The sequence below is a fragment of the Elgaria multicarinata genome, chromosome 3 (assembly GCF_023053635.1).
Source record: "Elgaria multicarinata webbii isolate HBS135686 ecotype San Diego chromosome 3, rElgMul1.1.pri, whole genome shotgun sequence".
Classification (NCBI taxonomy): domain Eukaryota; kingdom Metazoa; phylum Chordata; class Lepidosauria; order Squamata; family Anguidae; genus Elgaria; species Elgaria multicarinata.
Window position 1 is genome coordinate 145,535,152 of NC_086173.1, and position 14,948 is coordinate 145,550,099.

The 14,948-nt window shown below is 43.2% G+C and overlaps 1 protein-coding gene and 1 non-coding gene across 2 annotated transcripts in view; both read right to left on the reverse strand.

Moving 5' to 3' along the window:
- LOC134395481 (L-amino-acid oxidase-like) overlaps positions 1-13,328 on the reverse strand; it is a 34,388-nt gene extending 21,060 nt beyond the window's left edge. Inside the window, exon 1 of the mRNA XM_063121644.1 lies at positions 12,875-13,328. Coding sequence (XP_062977714.1) covers positions 12,875-13,328 — 454 coding nt within the window. The remainder of the gene's footprint in view (positions 1-12,874) is intronic.
- A 1,057-nt stretch (positions 13,329-14,385) lies between these two features.
- On the reverse strand, positions 14,386-14,494 carry TRNAL-CAA (transfer RNA leucine (anticodon CAA)). Its single transcript has 2 exons — positions 14,457-14,494; positions 14,386-14,431 (listed from the first exon to the last, which is right to left on the reverse strand). It is a non-coding gene; the product is annotated as a tRNA-Leu (tRNA).
- Between the last annotated feature and the right edge of the window lie 454 nt (positions 14,495-14,948).

The window sequence follows — 14,948 nt, forward strand, 5'->3', positions numbered from 1 at the left end:
AATGCACTGATGACTCTAATACTCCCTTTCCCTTAGGGTGACCATATAACCGGATTTGCCAGGATTTGTCCGTTTTTTTGGTGGCAAATCCAGGAGGGGGAGGGGAAATCCGGATTTTTTTTCAAAGAGCAGCTGTAATGGGAATTAAAAATGCTTATAACTCCGTCATTTTTTAAGATAAAGACATGAAACTTGGCACAATGATAGCTCTTAGGAAGGGCTTTAGTCACACCAAATTTGAAACATATCCGTTCATCCATTGATCTTTAAGGAATTTTTTAAAAATTGAGGTTTTAAAATTATTATTTTTTAAATCAACATTTTTAAAGATAAAGAGATGAAACTTTGCACCATGAAAGGATTTAGGTAGAGCTTTAGACATGCCAAATTTGAAATAGATCTGTTCATCCATTGATTTTTTAGGAATTTTTTAAAAAATGAGGTTTTAAAATTATTATTTTTTAAACTGTCATTTTTAAAGATAAAGAGCTGAAAGTTGGCACCATGAAAGCTTTTAGGTAGAGCTTTAGCCGTACCAAATTTGAAACAGATCTGGGGGCAGTAGCAAACCCTGTTAACAACAACAGCAGCTTGCAATGAATGAAGGCACAGTTAGAAAAGATATTTGAGGGAAGGGGAGAATGTAACACACAGAGTATAGCAAAAGCTTCAAAGTACAGCAAAACCTACAAAAGTAGGAGTGAGTGAAGTTAATTTCAGATACATTGAATCTCTCACTTGTTCTTTATTTCAGTGATTTTAACATTAAGATGTTATGTATAAAAATGTAAAAAAAAATGTAGAACAGATTTGTCTTAAATGTGTGCAGTAAAATCAGACATGTGACCAAGGCTATGTTCGGGTGGGCACGCCCCCTTGGTACTGGACATGCCCCCTTGGGGGCAACCATGTTGTTCTCCTTTTTGGTTTCCAAAATATGGTCACCCTACCTTAACTTCATACACAATTAGAATGAAAAATGACCATAGGTGCTGTATGACATCCAAGATGTTCAAACAAGCTGAGAGCAACCTGAGAAATGTGCAGACGTGTCCTAACAAATAGGCACAACCCACCAGGACATTTCCCTGCACAGTGTCCATTGGAAAGAATGGGATTTGCAGAAGAACAAAATCCTCAATTACTCCACAGACAACAGTTCAGAGCACAAGCAATGTTCTGCACACCAAAATTTACTCTTTGAAGAAGCTCACAATTTCCCCCCTGAAAACAGCTGCATTCAAAGAAGTCTTCCTTGACTAACCAGCCAGTTTTGTTGCTATTGTGTTTTGGAAAATAACATTTTTAATATAGCATTTTATTTCTTTTATCTTTTTATTATTTTATCTTTTATTGTTTACCGCTCCGGAATCTGTTTAGATGTGGAGTGGCATATAAATGCTGTAAATAAAATAACTAAATAAAAACTTAAAACCTAAGTTTTATTCATTTATAAGGCCTAAGAGGCCTTAGCTAGACCAGCCTTTATCCCGGGGCGAATCCCGGGATCGTTCCTGTGCGTCTACATGACGCACAGGGGATCTCGGTATCAGGGAAGGATCATCCCTCCCTGGTCCCGGGATACAGCCCTACACTTTGGGCCTGTTTTTCCGTGGTCCTGGGCTGAGCCCGGGAACGCGGAAGGTGTGGCTCGTTGTCGCGGCTCGACCCAGCTCCGTGTGAGTAATCGCGCGGAGCCGGATGGAGCGCTGTGCCCATCAAGGCTAGGTTGGGGGTTGCAGGGAAATCAATTTTTTTTTTTTAACTGTGTGTTGCTTGAGCACTTGTGTGCAGCTGTCCCTTTAAAAATTAAAAAAAATGGCGGGTGCGACGCCTTTCTTCTTGAGGTTGTCACGCCTTGCATGTAAACAGGGGTAAGATCTCGCATTATTCACTACATGAGGTCTCCCTTCCTCTGCCCCGGACTTTCAGGTAGGTCTAGCTAAGGCCTGAGATTGCAAGCGGGTTTCCCATTCATTTTATTTTTGTACAGCATCTCATCTGCATTAGGTATGATGAGGAGGAGGAGGATATCTGAGTTAAGAATGAACTTGTACATTATTTTTACATCTCCATTTGTATCCCCTAAATCCAGCAACATCCACGACTGGGGATGCTGTAATTATTATAATTGTTTTTGAATGAATATATAAATTCATATTAATAGCCATCAATTAAAATATTTCATTGGCCAAACACCTGCCTTTTAGTCATTTAATAGGTACCTTTTGTCATCATTAAAGGAAGTGTGACTATCCAAAGCTACCACCTTTAATATTTGTTTTTACATTACCACTTACAGCAGTGGTTCTCAACCTTCCTAATGCCGCGACCCTTTAATACAGTTCCTCATGTTGTGGTGACCCCAACCATAAAATTATTTTCGTTCTTCTCTACACGATCCATTGTCATGGGATGGTTTGCTAATGAAAATAATACATAACAATAGCTTTAATAATACAAAAGATGATACATGACATAATTCAGTCAATACAGTTTCCTAAACTATCGGAAATATGTGTTTTCCGATGGTCTTAGGCGACCCCTGTGAAAGGGTCATTCGACCTCAAAGGGGTCCCGACCCACAGGTTGAGAACCGCTGACTTACAGTAACATAGCAGGGCCAAAATAACCTGCGACTCAAACGATTTTCAGCCTCAGTGGTTAAAATTTGCCTGAATGACTAATTGGCTTCCAACAAATAAAAAACTAAAGCTTTATAACAATTGGAGCTTGCGGCCTCAATCGTGACCACTTCCTCATCTTGTCCTCACCTAAAATATTTTTATTCTTCTACAATCCTTAACCCAAAGCTGTGCTGTAGGCTAAAGCTGACAATTTCCACAGCTACTTGAAGCTTTCAAACCTTTGAAAAGTTTCAGAAGCACATGCAATTATTATGTTAAAAACAAACAAACCAGACTCCCTAAGCAGTAACCCCTTCTGAAGACTGGAAATAGATTTCCATTGGAAATATCTTGAATAAGATAAAAATGCAATCAACAATCCCAGTGATACTTGATTAGACAGAATGTTACTTACAGAAGATACCCATATCCTCGGCCTTAGGAACGTGGATGATGACGCTTGGACGGAGTTTTTCATTTGCTAAACAATCTGCTCAAAACACTTTTTAAAAGAACAGGAAAGACAGTGAAGTGTGCTGTCATTCCATAACCTCCTCTATTACTCTTTCAACTTCTCCTCCCATTCTAATTATGCATGAAGGAATGAACAAAGAAACGGAAATACTTCAATAGGCTGTGTTGCTTGCATTTACTCATCTGGAAAGTCCACAAGCAGGACATGAAGGTTACAGCCCTGCCCTGACATCTCTCTCCAGCATCTAACACTCAGATATACTGCCTCTTAATACGGAGGTTTCATTAGGCTATTAGTCATAGTTGTCCATGATTTTCTGATCGTGGGGGAAACTACCTTCTGGCCCCTAGATAGCTTTTGGGGGGCTACAGGATACTTTGGATCTGGGAATCTATGCTCTGCCCCCTCCCTTTCGCAGTTGGCACTGAAAGAGCCATGCCAGGCTGCCTCTCTGAAGCTGGGAACTGGACCTCAGCGATGGAGTAAAGGCAGCATTCCGGTGGGCAGGGAGGGGAGGAGCCTGGAAAGGCCGGGATATGAGCTATCCTGGGCCTCTCCAGCCTCCTCCACTCCTCTTCCTCAACATTTCAGCAAGATGGGCAAAAAAACCTGTCAAGTGAAAATATAGAGCGGAAGGAGCAACGGAGGTGGCCACTGTACCTGCTCTGCGCTGGATGCTATCTAAGCCAGTGGGTGGCTATCATCACATCTTGTGCAGCATTCCTTCCTTCATTACTACAAAATTCTACAAGTGTAGAAATTGTGTACCTCCTAAATGAAGATTTCCACCTAGTGCCACCATGACACCCAACAACCTAACCTAAATACCCAGATCTTTAATTCCTTTCCCATGTCCATCCCTTTTCTACTTCCCTAATCCTTCCTTGGACATTTGATTGTCTACTTAGAGCAGGGACGAGCAACTTGTAGCTCTCCAGATGTTGTTGGACTGCAACTCTCATCATTCCTGTCCATTGGCTATGCTGGCTAGGGCTAATGGGAGTTGCAGTCCAACAACATCTGGAGGACCACAAGTTGCCCACCCTTGGTTTAGAGTGATATGGGGTGGATAGGACACAAGGAAGGTTAAATCCAACATTATGGTAGCGTAAATCTGCTAGCACAACAGGACTTTCTCCCTCTCTCCTCCTTCCTGGAGCTTTCCACATCTTCTGAAAATCTGCTCCACAGGGTTTCCTGGCCTAACTGCTTCCATTAGCAGAATAGTTGGGAACTTATAAGGCATTGTAACTGAGCTTATTTTAAGGTACACAGCTATCTGAACCTGCCATAAGTTTTTTGCTTACCTGTAAGAACATAGGAAGGGATAGCTAAGTGAACCAAAGACTAGGAGCTCCATCACACCAGCAGTTTAATGCACTCTCCCCACACCTGGTATCTGGTTTTGCAGTGCGGGTTGATGGGGTTGGAGTTCAACAAAATCTGGAGAGCTGCAGGTTCTCCACCCCTGCTATACAGCTTTTCCTTGTCTGCAACCTAGGCAAATATTTCAGAAGCAGAATTACTAATCTCCCTGCCCCAATATATGTTGATTTGCACTGCTATTTCTGTTTATTGTTTGAAGTTCTGAGTGCAAGCAAAACAACGACAAGAGCAGGTTTAAGAGGGAACTGAGCAAAGGAATTTTGATGCAAGTAGTTCCATCCAGGTTTACTCTGATCCCAGAAGAGGGAAAGGTGGAAATGGTTATCCTGTAAAACATTTTCGTAATAACCAAAGGAATGTATGAAAAAGATATTGCAGAGGAAAAGCCAAGAATAGAAAATTGAATAAATAAGGCTGCAATCTAATGCATGTCTAGAAGGAGCTGAAAGCATCAAATAGATTCAGCAGGGGGTGGGGGAAGGGAGCAAGTTGCTCAGGTAACAGAAAAAGAATGTGGGTCGTTGATATGAGGGAGGGAGTGAAAGAAGAGGAGAAAAGGAGGGAGTCATGGCTGACAGAGAGGGAAGCTAAAGGAAGTCGTCAAGAGACAAAGAAAACAGATGAAGAAGTAGAGAATAAGTACTTGAGGTAGCAGAAGACAGAGTAAAAGACTTAACAGAGAAAGAAGCAGTTCCTGTTGCACCATGTCCTGCTTTGTTGGTCCCTGGCTGACAGCTGGTTGGCCACTGTGAGAACAGAGTGCTGGACTATTATTATTATTATTATTATTATTATTATTATTATTATTATTTATTTATTTATATAGCACCATCAATGTACATGGTGCTGTACAGAGTAAAACAGTAAATAGCAAGGCCCTGCCGCATATTGGTCTGATCCAGCAGGGCACTTCTTATAGTCTTGCTGTTAACAGAAAAAGTATCCATTGCTGAAAGAACAAACAACAACAACAACAAAAAAACCTGTGGGGCTGCCTTCACGGCACCGCCCCACTGCCAAACCCCACAGTATCACTGCTAGGGGGTAGCAGCGAGCAATCTTGATGGAGCGAGGCAGTGCAGGGCAGTGGTGGCACTAGAAAAAAAAATCAGGGGGGGGGCACAGCAGGGGCAAAGTACATTTCTAGGCGGGCGGGCTGTGCCCCACATATTAAGGTCTCCAAAGAAAAATAATGGTATATCTCACACTATAACTGCCATCCTAAACATAAAATCTGAAATAAAACATATATTGATTTAGTTGTTTTTTTAAATGTAGAACTTGGCATTTATCCCTATTAAATTTCATTTTGTTGTTTTCAGCCCAGCATGATCACTTTGAAGTTTGTTTCTGTCTTCCAGGGTGTTAGCTATCCCACCCAATTTTGTGTCATCTGCAAATTGATAAGTGTTCGCTGTACCTCCTCATCCAAATCATTAATAAAAAAGTTGAAGAGCACTGGGCCAAGGACTGAGCCCTGCGGTACCCCACTCGTTACCTCCCCCCAGTTTGAGAAGTTTCCATTGATAAGCACTCTTTGAGTCTGATTCCGTAGCCAACTGTGAATCTACCTAATAGTTGTTCCATCTAGCCCACTTTTAGCTAGTTTGTTAATCAGAAAATCATGGGGCTTTGTTGACTGCACTTCTGTTATGCAGCTTCAGTCCAGTAGCTTTATTCCAGTTGTTGTACACTTTGTGAGTAAATGGATTTTCAGCAATACAATTCAGCAATACAGTCCGATTCTGTATTGGACTGTATTCTCTGTATTTCCAGAGAAATGGCGACAAACAAAGCAAAACACAGCGTTTTGTATTACACTGTATTCTAACCAAGAATAGCATTTGTACCATGTTGGGTTGAAATGTCTCCATGACGATTGGCCATATTTTATTGATGGATAACTTTTTAACACTGTCTGAATTGGACTTTCTTCTTGAGACTGTGCAATGTCACTTGGACCAGGTAACTTTTTTTTTTTTTACAAAGGGAGGCATTAACTCAATCCCTAAACAAGCATCTGGAAACTCTGAAACACTTTCGTCTTCAGAATTATCTATTTCAGAAATATCAGACTCACTACTACTGCCACATAATTCCTCCTCCTAGTCAAGTTCTGGTTCAGTTAAGTCTTTCCAAGGAGCTCTGTATTTCTGTAACATCAGACTTTTTCCTGAGTTTTGCTTGGCTTGTGAAGTAGTAGTCTAAGATCTAAAAGACAATGTTTTTTAAGATGATGCTCTTGATGAAGCTGAGTTTTTTTATTACAATCCATTGCCTTTGTAACATGTAATTAAAGAAATAAGAGGCATTGAATATGGTGAGATTAATTGATGAGTAAACATTGTGAGCAAATTCTCACAATTTACTCTTGCACTGTGAGTGAATTCTCTGCCCCCATTCCTGTCTTAATTCTCTGAGGAGAAAAAAGGAAGACGTGGATAAGGTTAACGTGGATTCATTTTTTCCTCCCCCTCTCATTTTTCCTGGCCAACTGTAATGAGTAAAAAAGGAAGAGATCCATGGAATAACCAGTGTTCTTCTAGCTGGCTGGCTGCTGGTGCTGGAGTATAGTTTGGAGAACTGCCAAGAATAAGTTTTGGCCATTAGGAGTTTTAAGTGTGATGCAGTTATGACGGCCCTCATCCCAAACCACAGTTACCTAACCCAAATTGGTGGGGCAAAAAGTGGGTTCACTGGAGACAGAGCCAAGGGGGTCACTACCCTCCTAGAAACCTCTCTAGGATAACACAGAGAAAGCAGTTTGTGGCAGAGCCCACTTATTGAAGTAAGGGGAGGTAGGGAAGGAAGAAGCCCATTTCACACACAGGCAAACTGAGACAGGAGGCAAATAAGAGTCAATTATTGCAAGAGAGTGAGTTTGGGTTGCATAATTGCAGCACACTTAAGTTCCCAGAGCCAACAGAGAGCAGGCTTAAAAAAAGTGTCTTAAACACACATGCACACAATTTATCCAGGGTACGTCACAGCACAGAGAAAGGCATTTATAGACAAACCTACTTCTCCAACATTTAAATTAAATGCAGATGGGAGACCAAGAAAACCATTTCACACATAAACTGAGGCAGCAGCTAAATAGGAGCCAATGACTGCAAGTGAGAGAGTTTGGGTTACATAATCACATGTTTAAAGGGGGAAAATGTACTCCATCAAACAGGAGGAATTTAGCCACGAATATATATTAACTTGCACCACGAAAAGCAAAGACATTATTTTTTTAAACCACGTGTTCACAATATAATTGAGATGAATTATACAGCAAAACAAAATGGATTCTAGGCCGAAACACACACACGAATTTCTCAATCTGAAAATCACACACACACACAACAAGCCCAAATAGATTTTTATATGACATGGCACCAGAGTTACATGCATTCCCTATTGTCACAACCCCATGAAAATATTTTTTCATGAATCTATTGGGCTCTGATGGGAATGGTTTTTGTTAAAACAAAAGTATTTTTGCTGAGGGAAATAATCCCCTACCCACCCAGAAATGAACAAAGGAGATCAGCAACCACCATCAGCAAGAAACATTACAAAAAATAGCAATAAGATCATGCAGGGAGGAAGATGATAGTGATGTTCTTGAAGCTGCCTGCCCCCACCCCACTCAGACTGAGCTGGCCAGACAGGAAAAGGTTAAACAGCAAACAGTAAAACTTTAGCAAAACTATTATACACTGGGCAAAACAGGCTGCTAGCAAAAAGCAACATGCAACCCCCCCCCCCCAAAAAAACCCCCAACATAACGACAATGTGCTGAATATTAAAAAACCCCAAAATATTTTTTGCAACCAGCACAGAAATATTCTACGAACCAGATTCAATTCACAAAAAGGCAAAAGTGGGGTAAATAAAATGTTCCTCAGTGCAGAAGATTGGAATAGTGTATTGAGCATTTTCCTGACAAACAATATTAGGAAGTGTTTTTTATAAGGGAGAGCAATAATATAAATGGAAGGCTAGATCGTCAGCAGACTGTCTTAAGGGAATGAAATGATATCAGTAACTTAAAGAAAAGGAGAATCTTTTAAAACATACTTAAACAGGGTGCAGTTGGCAGCTGTGGGGAAAGCAGAGGCAGCAACCTGGGGCCTGGGCTGGTTGCTCCTTATCTCTTCCTTGTTCCTTCCTCCTCTTCAGTTGGATTTTGCTCCCACTGGAAAAGGAGCAAGCAAAACAGGCACCGGCAGTGTCTCTGCTCACCGAGGCTGCTTAGCCTGGCCTGCCTGGCACGTGCTCACTCTCCTCTTCACCCTTGCTAAGTAGCTCCTTCCTAACCTTCCCACCCTGCCCCACCTCTTTCTAAAACAACAAGCCCCCCCCCAGTCTTCCAGATAATTAATCACCACGACAACGAGGCCTCAAAGCCTCCGCCCAAGCAGTCACCCAGCAGTGAGCTGACCAAGCACCCTGGAACTGGCTCTGGAACTGGATCAAATCCTCGTCTCTACTGCCACTGGCTTCTCGACCATCCCAGAATGCAGGCAATTATAACAGGAGTCCTAAAACTGGGGTAGCAACTGGGGTGGCAAGCTCCTTGTTTGGGGGGGGGGGGCGCTTGCCCTCCTCCGCCGCCCCCTGGAGCCGCCACTGGTGCAGGGTTTCCAGCATCCATTAGGCTCACTGGGCCCACCCCCTGCCCCGGCTTCTGGCAACCAATCCAAGGTTGTTTCCGTCCAGGAACACCCCCAGAGCAGCTCCGGAATGAGGACAGGAGGCAGAAGAGCCGTGCTGACCTCACTCCTGCAGGAAAAGTCAGGGCAAGTCCCCAACTTTTTTCTTTTGCCTCTTTGCTCCGCAGTGGCTTCAAACTGGCGGCTGCATCATATAACCGGCACAGTGTCGATTTGGAGCCAACACAGGGCAAAGACTATGTTTAGACAGCCCCTGTGTTTCATGTCAGGCCTGATTGGAGTGGAAAGCAGGAATTTTGGGGATTGTGTTTTCTGAAGAAGGAAGGAGAGACAGTCAGACCCTCAACAGACTGACTGTGATATAAGTATTACTGTTTGTTGAAAATATATTTAAACACTGGAAGCATTTGTTTATTCTGGCTTCATTGTTATATGTATTTACTTCCCTTTCTTTATTAATCAATTTCTGTACTTGTCTTTTCTTTATTTATAAATTTGTGTTAATCTTGCCCTGTTGTATAGATCTAGTTACATACCTAGTAACCGGAGGTCTGCAACACATGCATACCTGGAAGTAAGCCCTGTTGAGAAAAGGCAGGTAACGATGCATAAGATGAAGATGTCCCCCTGAATGCTAGGCTAAGCAGGAAATACTGCTTAGAATTAATGAAATGTTACCATATCTGTAACAACCTTGAATGATGCTATCTTCATCTGCATTTGTTTAGCCTTGAAAAATGGTGGGTAAGGAAAGACATGACAGAGGAGTACCACATTATGCATGGTGTGGTGAATGTGGAGAGGGAGACATGTTTCTTCTTCTCTCATAATACTAAAACCCAGGGTCATACCATGAAGCTGATTGGTGGGAGTTTCAGGACAGATAGAAACATAGATTCATAGAAGCGTTGGAAGGGGCCTATAAGGCCATGGAGTCCAACCTCCTGCTGAATGCAGGAACCCACCTTAGCATATCTGAAAGATGGCTGTCCAGCTGCCTCTTAAATGCCTCTAGTGTGGGAGAGCCCACGACCTCCCTAGGTCATTGGTTTCATTGCCATACTTCTCTTACAGTCAGGAAGTTTTTCCTGATGTCCAGCCGGAATCTGGCTTCCTGTAAATTGAGCCCATTATTCCATGTCCTGTACTCTGGGATGATTGTGAAGAGATCACACCCTCCTGTGTGACAACCTTTTAAGTATTTGAAGAGTGCTATCATGTCTCCCCTCAGTCTTCTCCAGGATAAACATGCCCAGTTGTCTCAGTCTCTCCTCATAGGGCTTTGTTTCCAGACCCCCTGATCATCCTGGTTGCCCTCTTCTGAACACGCTCCAGCTTGTCTGCGTCCTTCGTGAAGTGTGGTGCCCAGAACCGGATGCAATACTCAAGATGAGGCCTAACCAGTGCCGAATAGAGAGGAACCAGTACCTCACATGATTTGGAGACTATACTTCTATTAATGCAGCCCCAAATAGCATTTGCTTTTTTTGCAGCCTCATCACACTGTTGACTCATATTCAGTTTTTGATCTACAACAGTTCCTTCTTGCTTGTAGTATTGCTGAGCCAAATATTCCGCATCTTATAACTGTGGATTTGATCTCTTTTTCTTAGGTGTAGAACTTGGCATTTATCCCTATTAAATTTCATTTTGCTGTTTTCAGCCCACAGAGCACATAGTCAAACTACGGAATTCACTGCCACAAAATGTGGTGATAGTCACCAATTTGGATGGCTTTACAAGGGGATTAGAAAAATTCCTGGAGAAAAAGGCTATTGATGGCTACTAGTCCTCATGGCTATATACTGCCTCCGGTATCAGAGGCAGTAAGCCTATGTAGATGAGTTGCTGGGGAACATGGGAGGGCATATGCTGTTGCACTCATGTCCTGCTTGTGGGCTTCCCGTGAGCAGCTTGTTGGCCTGTGTGAAGAGAATGCTGGAATAGATGAGCCTTGGTCTGATCCAGCATGGCTCTTCTTATGTTCTCATGCATTTATATAAACATCTCACTTTGCATTAAGTGATACTGATGTATTTCCAACACAGTGTAACTTCCTGACTGCCGCTTCTCCCCTCCTCTTGCTATTAGTTGGTGAGGAATAACTTTACCATTTAAATGTCCAGTGCAAGAACATGTGTAAAGCACTGGGATGACTGGCAATAGAAAGAATACAGCTCTGATTTCCCCAGAAGTTATCTAATTCCCACAATAAAACCCACAGTTCGGAGTGATACTTCATCCTGATGTCATTCTTCTTATTTTAATTTTCATTTCTATACCACCCAGAAGCTGAAGATCTCTGAGCGGTTCACAAAAATATGCACAATACAAAATAATAAAACCAGAACAAAATATCGAACGTACAAACGTTAAACAGCTAAACAGTTTTTCTTACAGCAAGTCAGAAAAATGAGCTTCCAGGAATAAAGTTAAACATTTATTTCCCTCTTGGAGAATGTAGCACGTCATTTGTAAAAACACGAGAAAAGAGTTCTGCTGGATCAGACCTTATTCACTGTATCCCACAGCTGGAGGGAATCTACACGTCGTTGTGAGGGCGCTTGCATGCGCCCCCAGTGTGCCCCCAAAACGACTGTGTGGTCGTGCCCTGAAGAGACGGAGGAAGAGGCGGAGGAGGAAGCGGCTGGGGAATCTGGCCGCGTCCTGCCGCCGCTGCCCACCTCCCCGCTGGCCTCCTGCTGCCGGCGGAAGAGCCAGCCGGGTCGGAGAGCTTCTTCCGCTCTCTGCCCACCTTCTTCCGCTGAGCTCTCCGACCCAGCCGGTGGGGAGGTGGGCAGCGGCAGCAAGGACGCGGCCGGATTCCCCAGCCTCCTCCTCCTCCGCCTCTTCCTCCATCTCTTCAGGGCCGGCCGGGTTGGAGAGCTCGGCGGAAGAAGGCGGGGGGGAGAGCGGAAGAAGCTCTCCGACCCAGCTGGCTCTTTCGCCGGCAGCAGAAAGCCGGCGGGGAGGTGGGCGGCGGCAGCAAGGATGTGGCCGGATTCCCCAGCCGCCTCCTCCTCCGTCTCTTCAGGGCACGACCACACAGTCGTTTTGGGGGCGCACTGGGGGCGCATGCAAGCGCCCTCACAACGACGTGTAGATTCCCTCCTAGAGGTCAGAAGCTCAGAAGGAACCGGTCTTGAAGAATGGAGGAATTGCTACGGAGGACAGATATATGGCCCATCCTAAGATCCCCACCCATCTTTAAAACAGAAAAGAAAAGAGAAAAATAAGTAAGAGACGGATATTTCCCAGACTGGGAATCAAACCCAGGTCACAAGGCACCTATTAGACCAGTGTTTCTCAACCTTTTTCTGACCGTGGCCTCCTTCCGACTTTGTTTCCTTCCTGTGGCCCCCCTATCCTACCAGTAGAAAGCTAGCTATTTAAATGTTTTGTTTGTAAATAGGACATGTTTTATTTATAATTTTTATAATTTATACAAAATACAATTACATAAAAATGTATCCTTTAAGTATTTCTCGATCAATGTGACCCTTGTGCTTGATGACCAGAAACAAGCTTTTTTATATCCGGTTCTATTGCTGTGAGGGATAACCGAAGATCACCTCTGTCCATTATGTTAAGGCGATTCCGCGTTAGGCTGAGTAAATAATTCACACGACTGAAATCTGTTTCTACCAAATACGAAGTAGAAAATGCCATGAAAAACAATTTTACTTTATCCCAAAGCTATGGAAACTTTTTAGATATTGTACTCTTTATCCAAAAATGGTGTTTTTCTTGACTGAAAGTTAATTTGGCTGCTATGTCCCTCTGTAGCTCTATGAGCGCTTCTTGCAAAGAAACATCAACGTCAGCAGCATTCACAGCAAATGGATCAACTACCCAGGCCGGAATATCCATGTCCAGCAGATCATGGAAACAAACTTCCATATCATTATAAAGCTGCTTCAAATGATCCACATACACAATTATTTCATCATCTTTCAATTCATCACTAACTGCTGCCAAAGAGGAAAACTGGGCGAATTCTCGACGTCCAATATTGGTGGCATACAGGTTGACTTTTCCAAGAAACCCTGTAATAATCTTGCTTGAAAAAAGGTCACAATTCTTGTCCTGTAGTTGTTTGTTTAACAAACTGAGCTTTTCGAAGACATCACACAGGTAAAACATATCACATTTAGCAGAGGTTATCTTTTCTTCCATTTCCTTGTCTCTGAAAAATGTCGCAACTGAGTCCCACAAAGCAACTTTGGACAGCCAACAGACTTTTGTATGCAATAATAAGCGTGTGAAATCTTCGTTATTGTCCTCGCAAAGCTGTCGAAACAGGTGGTCTTGAAGTGCATTTGATTTAATGTAATTTACTGATTTTATTACAATCTGTAGAGACTCATGCAAGCGCCCTGATGGTTTTTTTGAAACCAAGTTTTGAAACCTCTGTGGCCCCCTAGTCTCGTGCAGTGGCCCCCCATTTACAAGATTTTCACCTGTGGCCCCCTTGGAACATCCTGGGGGGGGGGGGCCTGGGGGCCATATGGCCCCCAGTTGAGAAACGCTGTATTAGAATACGAGGGAAACGGTTCTTTTTTTGTGGTCATATGATAAAAAGTACGAATCGTAAACCGTCTATAAGAAAATGGTTTGGTTTGTTGGTTTCGTTTTGGTTTACTGCTCTCTACTCCTTAACATGATCACAGCTTCTTTGTATGGCTTTTTAAATAAGGCATGCATGCTGCATTTGCCAGCGAAACCCACGTGGCTTTACGGGGGAAGTGGAAAATATTATCAACTAAAATGTGATATATGGGAATGATCTAATACGTTCAAGTTTTAAAATAAAACGCAATCCGTTTTTGCTCCCAACAATTCCCCTCTTCCCTGACCTACTGCACAGAAGAACCAGGACGAGGTGCATATGAAGAACGAAAGGGCAAGCCGCGATCATGCGCTTTCCAGCGCAAATGCTAGCCATACTTACTCGGAAGTAAGTTCCAGGCTGAGTTCGGAGGACACGCTAATCAACAGTTGTTTCCCATCCTGTTCCTATTCCCCCCCAACCCACCCCCCAGTTGATTAGCGTGTCGTCCGAACTCAGCCCCAGTGTGTGTTCAGTGGGGTTTATTATTCTCAATGGGATTACCGCCTCAGTGCCCAAATCCTGCCTAGAAAAAGAAGTAAATAAAGCACCGAGCCTTTCCATGTGCTTTTAGACATTCAATGACTACAGAGAGACAACGAAAAACGAATCTCTAAAAGAATGTGTCAGAAGTGGGATTTGAACCCACGCCTCCATTCGGAGACCAGAACACCCAGGAGAGGGAAAGGTAGAACCTTGAGTCTGGCGCCTTAGACCACTCGGCCATCCTGACACTGCTGCAAAAGTACTTCCTTGTTCTCCTCTAATTGTTAATATGCTAATATATGTGTCTCCTGTGTACTTTGAGTTGGAGGCGTTTCCCTTTCGTTTTACACAACACGTCAACCTCCTTGTATTTTACCTACTGTAAGCGAGCCCTAACAGCCTTTCTTCTGCAAAGAGGCAACCCCACTTACCCCATCCCCGCATCAAAATCGACCTAGCCCCTCCATTTCACCCCTCTCCTCCCTCCGCCACCCACCCACGCAGCTTGGAGTCAAACGTACAGAGGACTGCTCTTAAACCAGCTGTTCCTTTAATAAAAGGGAGAGCTTCGAGATGTGGGTGGTAGTATATATTCTGAAATCAATTTAAAACAAGAACAACCCTCCCTTGATACTGGATGTGAGATATTTAGTTTCACACAGGATGCTGTAATCATATCTGCGAGGCTGGATATGATTACA